Here is an 8589-nt window from a genome sequence, read left to right as displayed (position 1 = left end):
GGGCTGGGGATTCGAACCCGCCACCTTAGGTGTACGTGGCTGGCGCCTTAGCCGGTTGAGCTATAGGCACCAAGCCTTCATTAATTTTCTGAATGATTCTTTTGTTTTCAATTTCATTAATCTCTGATTTAATTTTGGATATTTCTTTTTTTCTGCTGGGTTTAGGCTTAGGTTGTTCTTCTTTTTCTAATTCCATAAGATGGCTTGTGAGTTTGTTGATGTGCTCTCTTTCTGTGTTTTGAATGTAGGCTTCTAGAGCAATAAATTTTCCTCTCAGGACTGCTTTTGCTGTATCCCACAGGTTTTGGTAGCTTGTGTCTTCATTATGGTTATACTCAAAGAAGTTAATGATTTCCTTTTTTATTTTTTCCTGCACCCAACTGTCATTCACCATAGGTTGTTTAACTTCCATGCCTTTGTGTGAGGTTGAACGTTTTTGTTGGAGTTTAGTTTCACTTAGTGCCTTGTGGTCTGAGAAGATGCAAGGTAAAATTTGAATTCTTTTGATTCTGTTGTTTGTTTTGTGTCCTAAGATATGATCAGTTTTGGAGAATGTTCCATGGAACGATGAGAAGAATGTATATTCTTTATCTTTGGGATGGAGTGTTCTATATACGTCTATCAAGCACAGTTGTTCTAGGGTCTCATTTAAATCTCTAATATCTTTGTTTAATTTCTGTTTAGAGGATCTGTCCAGCTCTGAGAGAGGGGTGTTAAAGTCCCCTGTTATCATGGTGTTATACGATATCATATTGCTCAGACTAAGCAAGATCTGTTTCAATAATATGGGAGCATTTAAATTGAGTGCATAAATATTTAGAATTGAAATGTTTTCTAGTTGTATTTTTCCCTTGACCAATATGAAGTGACCATGATTGTCTTTTTTGACTTTAGTTGCTTTAAATCTACATGTATCTGAGAATAAGATTGTAACCCCTCTTTTCTTCTGAATTCTGTTTGCCTGAAAAATTGATTTCCAACTCTGAGTTTTAATTTGTCTTTTGATGTGAGGTGTGTTTCCTGCAGACAGCAAATAGATGGCTTGTGTTTTTTAATCCAATCAGCCAATCTATGTCTCTTCAGGGGGGAATTCAAACCATTGACATTTATTGAGATAATTGTGGTAGCGTTCTATTCATCTTATTTTGTGAAAGTCTGTTGCTTAGTTTTGTCTTTTGCATCATTGTGGAAGCTAGGTTCTGTCCTTTCATTTCTGGGTATTTACTTTGTTGAAGGTCCATTGTGATGGACAGTGTGTAGAACAGGTTGAAATATTTCCTGTAAAGTTGGTCTTATTGTGGCAAATTTCCTCATTGTTTGCATATCAGTACAAGATTTGATTTCTCCATCAATTTTAAAGCTTAGCGGGATATAGAATTCTGAGCTGGAAATTGTTCTGTTTAAGTAGATTAAAGATAGAAGTTTCATTAGAGAAGTCCATGGTCACCCTGATAGATTTGACCCTGTAAGTCAGTTGGCACTTACTCCTGGCAGCTTGCAAAATCTTTTCTTTAGTCTTGACTTTAGATAGATTCATCACAATGTGCCTTGGAGAAGCTCTATTTGAGTTGAGGCAACCAGGGCACCAAGATCCTTCTGAAAGGAGTATGTCAGAATCTTTGCTGATATTTGGGAAATTTTCATTTATAATATTCTCTAGAATGGCTTCCATTCCTCTGGGGCATTCTTCCCCTTCTGGGATACCTATAACTCGTATGTTTGAATGCTTCGTAAAGTCCCATAATTCTGTCAGTGAACGTTCTGCCTTCTCTTTCTTCTTTTCTGCCTCTTTAACTATCTGAGATATCTCAAGAGCTTTATCCTCTACCTCTGAGATTCTTTCTTCTGCATGGTCTAATCTATTGTTGATACTTTCTATTGCATCTTTAAGTTCCCTAATTGACTGCTTCAGTTCCTTCAGCTCTGCTATATCCTTTCTATATTCTTCACATCAGTCATTTCTTATTTGATTCTGTTTTTGGATTTCTTTTTGATTATTTTCCACTTTATCAGGAATTTCCTTCATTGTTTTCCTCATCTGTATTTTAAATTCCCCTTCTGTCATTTCTAACATTTCTTTATAGGTGGACTCCTCTGCTATAGCTACCTCACGGTCCCTTGAAGGGGTTGCTCTGGACTGGTATTTCATGTTGCCAGAATTTTTCTGCTAATTCTTCTTCATGAGTGCTTTCTTGTATCTATTTCCTTGTCCTAATTTTCCTTTCACTTCCTCTTGCTCTTTTTTTTTTTTTTTGACCAGAGCTGGGTTTGAACCCACCACCTCTGGCATATGGGGCCAGCACCCTACTTCTTGAGCCACAGGCACCACCCTCTTGCTTTTTAAGTTACTGTGCCTCGGGCTCAGCGCCTGTGGCTCAAGTGGCTACAGCCTGGGCCCTGCCTGGGCCCGCCAAACAATGACAGCTGCAACCAAAAAATAGCCGGGCGTTGTGGCGGACGCCTGTGGTCCCAGCTACTTGGGAGGCTGAGACAGGAGACTCGCTTGAGCCCAGGAGTTGGAGGTTGCTGTGAGCTGTGAAGCCACGGCACTTTACCCAGGGGGATAGCTTGACGCTGTCTCAAAAAAAAAAAAGTTACTGTGCCTCTGTCCTAAAGTTTTAATGAGTCCTTTTGGTACGGGACCAGAAGGATGAGAAGATTGAAGAGCAAGAAGGGAAAAAAAGATTTAAAAAAAAAAAGAAAAAAGAGAAAGAAGAGGGGGTGAGTAAAAGCAAATATTAACTAAAAGAAGAAAAGCACCGAAAGAAGGAGACAGGAATAATATAGGTGTATAGTAGGGTACTATGACCCAACCTTTGGGGGTGCTGGATTGGGTGGTTCCCTTGAGGTCAACAGCTCTTTGCCAGCCTGATTAGACACAGTACCCCACCTCCACAAGGTAGAGAGGAAAGACAGAAATACTATAAATCAAACTAAAACAAAAACCCTACAAAATTGGGGGAAGGGGACAAATAATAGGGGCAGAAACACTGGCAAAAATGAAAATCTAAGATGGCAAAAATGGAAGATTGCATTTAAACTAGAGTAGTGGGGGAAAAAAAGAGGGAAAAAATAGGAAAATGTCATGGAAAAAATCTTAAAAATTAAAAAATACAAAAACTGGGTGGTGCTTGTGGCTCAAAGGGGTAGGGCGCTGGTCCCATATGCTGGAGGTGGTGGGTTCAAACCCAGCCCTGGCCAAAAACTGCAAAAAAAAACCCCGACAGTATATCTTGCTAAATATTGTCCCAGCAACAGGTAATCTTCTGAGGTATAAGACGCTAATCACAGTGTTAATACAGCTGTATGAGATGGAGACTGGAGGCCTCTGCTGATTTCTCAGACCCCACAGGCTTGGGAGCCCAGATTGTCTCCTCAGCCCACTTAAAAGACACTCCAAATTGTGAACCTTGGCTAAGCAAAAGCTTTCCAAGGAAAGCACTTGTCACTGGGATCTCTCCTGGCATGGCTGCCCACTTATCCAGTACGCAAAACTGGTCTCACTGTATGCCCCTGAGGTCCAAGGCTGTTAATCTGCCAAACACAGATCTCCACTCTTCCCCAGCATCTCAGTCCCTGCCTTTGGGCAGCTCAGTCCCTAGATTTTTCGCCCAAAGTCTCCTAGCTGATCCCTATGTTCCAACCCGCAGGGGCAGCTCCCCTGCAGTAGCTGTGCAAGCAGCCCACAGCTGAACAATACTAGCTTCTTTCCAGCTCAGTGGCTCAGTCCGGGGCCCCAGACAACGCCCAAAGTTGTCTGTACACCTGCCCAAGATCTCCCAAGGCAGTTCAGTCAAGTGCCCAAGTCCAAAAAAACCAAAACAGCCCACAGGTTAAGACTTTTCCTGCATGCAGTCTCACTGTTACTATGGTTACTGCTGTGGGCAGCCTCCAACTGAACAAACGCACCTACCACTTGCCAGTTCACCACCGCTTTTGTCCTCCTCGTGGGGTCCAGAATTCTCTCGCTGACTACCCGTGTCACCAAAGGGAAGTGTCTGGGCAGACCCACCAGCCAGAGATGCCTGGAGTCTTCTCACCCCAATCTTGCTTTGCCCAGTTGCACAGAAGCTGTGATTCAGGCGCCATCTTTTTTGTTTGCTTTGCAGTTTTTGGCTGGGGCCAGGTTTGAACCCACCACCTCTGGTATATGTGGCCTGCGTGCTACTCCTTTGAGCCACAGACACTGCTCTTAGCTGCCATCTTGCTCCTTATCTGATAGTACCTGATGCACAGTTCTTAGATGCTTCTCAGTTTTTTGTTTTTCATTTGTGTTTCAGTTTGAGTAATTTTTATTGGCCTATTTTAATTTCACTGATCCTTTCCTCAGCTGACTTGAGTCTACTAATGAGCATATCAAAGGAATTTATCTCAGTCACAGGAATTCTTCTATACAAATAAAATGAGACTGTTGGGAAACAAAATGTTCTGCTTCAAAAAAAAGAATTCCCTTGAATCTTTCTCTGCCATGGGGCTTCTTCCTTTTTTCTTTTCTTTTTTTTTTTTTGTTTTGTTTTGTTTTTCTGGACAGTCTCAAGCTCTCGCCCTGGGTAGAGTGTTGTGGCATCACAGCTCACAGCAACCTCAAACCCTTGGGCTTAAGCAATTCTCTTGCCTCAGCCTCTCAAGTAGCTGTGATGACAGGTGCCCACCACAATGCCTGGCTATTTTGTTGTTGTTGTTCCAGTTGTCATTGTTGTTTTCAGCTGGCCCAGGCTGGGTTTGAACCTGCCAGCCTTGGCATATATGGCCGGCACCCTACCCACTGAGCTACAGGCACCACCCAAGCCACAGGGCTTCTTATCCTGGAACGTCACTTGAGCATAACAGTTCCTTCATGGAAGTCCCCACAGAGGCCTCATAGGTGAAACACTGAGGAGAGGGCTGGTGTCTTGGGCCCCAGGGGCTCAGATTGGGCCCTACAAGAGGCCATTGCCTGCTCTGGAGCCTGTGGTAGGGAGGCCTGGCTGTTAATGTCTGCTACAGGAGAGGTCCAAGGCCCTGTAGCCCTCATGAAAGAGGGCTAACTCATCCTGTTGACATGTAGGGTCAGCCTCTTCCCTCTCTGCAGGGCGGTTGGGCCAAGTCCACATGCTAAGAGCATATGGAGTCAGCTTTGTGACCCTGTTACCTCCTCTCCCCAGACATGAACTCTTCATGGGAGTGGCATTTGCTAGTTCAGTGGCTCAGGCTACAAGATTTAAAATCCTTGTTTTCTCCCTTCACATCCCCTTGACTTAGTCCTAGAAACATTTCCACCTGGCTTTTCCCACCCTCTGTTGCTGCCACGAAGGCCCTATCTCATGAAACCTAGCAGCAGACCTTCCTCACTTCCCTCCCCACCCCTCCCCCTGCCAGGGCATTCTCTGGATGAGATTACCTTCCACACAGCAGTTACAGCACCCCCATGTACAAGTCTGTTGGCCCCTGGATGGCACCCACCAGCTCCACATGGATTCTGGACACTTGTCCAGGTGAAGACTTGGGGAGGGAGGGGCTCAGGCCATACTGGGCACACTCCTGCTCAGACTTGCACTATCTCCTGGGTCGTAGGTGTGTGACACTGTGTGGTGACCCAGACCCTCTCCAGCCCACACGGCCACATGCACTCAGGGGCTGTGCCTTCATCAGCAAAGGCAGTTTCAGGGTTGCACTTGCTCCTCATTTTCGAGTGCTATTGACCTTTTCATTTTGGTTGTCTTGTTTCAGAATGTAAAATCAAAGGAGAGAAGCAAGATGCAGACTTGAGTCTGAAGCCATTAATTAAAGAGGAATTAACAGCGATTCTGGAGAAGACACGGTTGGGGAAGACTGATCAAGAAAATAACGAAACAGAGCGAAGTTTGTGTCCAAGTCCTAGCCCTGCCTGCCGTGCCCGAGGTCAGGCCTCAGGGCGGCAGGGCACTGCGGGCCGAGAGCGGCCCTACAGGTGCATGGAGTGTGGGAAGGGCTTTGGCCGCAGCTCTCACCTGCTCCAGCATCAGCGCATCCACACTGGGGAAAAGCCCTACGTGTGTGGCGTGTGTGGGAAGGCCTTCAGCCAGAGCTCAGTTCTGAGCAAGCACAGGAGAATCCACACAGGGGAGAAGCCCTATGAGTGTGATGAATGCGGGAAGGCCTTCCGTGTGAGCTCGGACCTCGCACAGCACCACAAGATACACACAGGGGAGAAGCCCCACGAGTGTCTGGAGTGCCGGAAGACCTTCACCCAGCTGTCCCACCTCATCCAGCACCAACGGATCCACACCGGGGAGAGGCCGTACGTGTGCGCGCTGTGCGGGAAGGCCTTCAACCACAGCACGGTGCTGCGGAGCCACCAGCGGGTGCACACGGGGGAGAAGCCCCACGGGTGTCCCGAGTGCGGGAAGACCTTCAGCGTGAAGCGGACGCTGCTGCAGCATCAGAGGGTGCACACGGGCGAACGGCCCTACACGTGTGGCGAGTGCGGAAAGGCCTTCAGTGACCGCTCAGTGCTCATCCAGCACCACAACGTGCACACCGGCGAGAAGCCCTACGAGTGCGGCGCCTGTGGGAAGACCTTCAGTCACCGCTCCACCCTGATGAACCATGAGCGCATCCACACCGAGGAGAAGCCCTATGCCTGCTACGAGTGCGGCAAGGCCTTCGTGCAGCACTCACACTTGATTCAGCATCAGAGGGTGCACACTGGGGAGAAGCCCTATGTGTGCGGTGAGTGCGGACACGCCTTCAGCGCGCGCCGCTCCCTGGTTCAGCACGAGCGCATCCACACTGGTGAGCGGCCCTTTCCATGTGCGCAGTGTGGCAAGGCCTTCAGTCTGAAGGCGACGCTGATCGTTCACCTGCGGACGCACACTGGTGAGCGGCCCTATGAGTGTAGCAGCTGTGGGAAGGCCTTCAGCCAGTACTCCGTGCTTATCCAGCACCAGCGCATCCACACAGGCGAGAAGCCCTACGAGTGCGCGCAGTGCGGCCGTGCCTTCAACCAGCACGGGCACCTGATCCAGCACCAGAAGGTGCACAGCAAGCCCTGACCTGCCCTGGCCAGCTGGCCAGACTGCGGGCGCTGTTCCCATCACCTCTCTGGGCTCCCTCTGCCCTCTGTTGAGTCAGTGTTGCCAAGTAACTCAAAAGAGACGCTTTGGGTGTGTGCTTCCTATGGGGAAACCTCAGAGAATACCTATTTTGTTTTTACTCAGTATCTTGCAGTTATATTGACAAGCAGTTATACAACTGTAGTGAATTTTGGTAAAGACAGCCGTAATTATTTCTTTAACATTACATAGTTTATTTCAAGTGAGTTACTAAGCAAAGTTAAGGCATAAGAACTATTGCTCCAGTAAAACTTTCTTATATTTGAGATAAAATTCTTTTCCTTAGGATACAACATGCCTTTCCTAAATATAATTAACCAGTCTAATTATTGTACTTAAAATTAGAATTTTGGGCTATTTTCAATATTCTGTTAATGCTGAACTAAAGTGCATGAACAAAGTGATGGAAAAAGAGATTGTCATCAAGTACCATCATGTAAAATGGCTGGAAATCCAAAGTGTGTGGAAATATCTGTTATGTATGAAAAAAAATCTAAAGATATATTAGTGAAAAATTATGTAAATTTAGAAGACTTTTCTTTTTTTTTTTTTTTTAGACAGAGCCTCACTCTGTCACCTTCAGTATAGTGCTGTGGTATCATAGCTCACAGCAACCTCAAACTCCCGGGCTCACATGATCCTCCTGCCTCAGCCTCCCAAATAGCTGGGACTATAGGTGCCCTGCTAATTCTCCTATTTTTCTGTTTTTTGAGACAGCGTCTCACTATGTTGCCCTTGGCAGAGTGCCATGGCATCACAGCTTACAGCAACCTCCAACTCTTGGGCTTAAATCAATTCTCTTGCCTCAGCCTCCCAAATAGCTGGGACTATAGGTACCCTGCTAATTCTCCTATTTTTCTGTTTTTTGAGACAGCGTCTCACTATGTTGCCCTCGGCAGAGTGCCATGGCATCACAGCTTACAGCAACCTCCAACTCTTGGGCTTAAATCAATTCTCTTGCCTCAGCCTCCCAAGTAGCTGGGACTATAGGCATGCGCCACAATGCCTGGCCATTTTTTGGCTGCAGTTGTCATTGTTTTTAGCTGGCCTGGGCAGAGTTCAAACCCACCACCCTCAGTGCATGTGGCCAGTACTGTAACCACTATGCTACCGGTGCCCAGCCTAATTCTTCTATTTTTAGTAAAGACAGGATCTGCCTCTTGCTCAGGCTGGTCTTGAACTCCTCAGCTCAAACAATCCTCCTGCCTCACCCTCCCAGAGGGATAGGATTACTACAGGTGTGAGCCACCGCACCAGGCCTTGAACACCCTTTATCTGGTGCTTTAACTTTATTCATTATCTAAAGGAGTGTCTTAACTAATCTTTAGTAAATATTCAACTCAAAAATGGGTAATTTGGCTCAGCGCCTATAGCTCAACCGGCTAAGGCGCCAGCCACATACACCTAAGGTGGTGGGTTCAATCCCCAGCCCGGACCCGCCAAAACAACAATGACGGCTGCAACCAAAAAATAGCCGGGCGTTGTGGCGGGCGCCTGTGGTCCCAGCTACTTGGGA

At 46.6% G+C, this 8589-nt stretch overlaps 1 protein-coding gene across 2 annotated transcripts in view; it reads left to right on the top strand.

The window, feature by feature from the left end:
* The window catches only part of LOC100948385 (zinc finger protein 250), a 36103-nt gene extending 28800 nt beyond the window's left edge, over positions 1 to 7303 (top strand). The window contains exons 1-2 of one of the 2 annotated variants that reach the window (XM_023508337.1): positions 5407 to 5474; positions 5710 to 7303. In XM_023508337.1, the coding sequence (XP_023364105.1) occupies positions 5408 to 5474; positions 5710 to 7013 (1371 nt within the window). In that variant the 5' untranslated portion in view covers position 5407 and the 3' untranslated portion in view covers positions 7014 to 7303. Of the gene's footprint in view, positions 1 to 5406; positions 5475 to 5709 lie in introns of those variants that run through there. The other variant, XM_012813048.2, reaches the window with a different exon arrangement.
* The last annotated feature ends 1286 nt before the right edge of the window (positions 7304 to 8589 follow it).

Source organism: Otolemur garnettii, unplaced genomic scaffold (assembly GCF_000181295.1).
Source record: "Otolemur garnettii isolate 467f Iridium unplaced genomic scaffold, OtoGar3 scaffold00245, whole genome shotgun sequence".
Taxonomy (NCBI): domain Eukaryota; kingdom Metazoa; phylum Chordata; class Mammalia; order Primates; family Galagidae; genus Otolemur; species Otolemur garnettii.
Note: the sequence above shows the minus strand (reverse complement) of the source record. Positions and strands in the feature narration are given on the sequence as shown.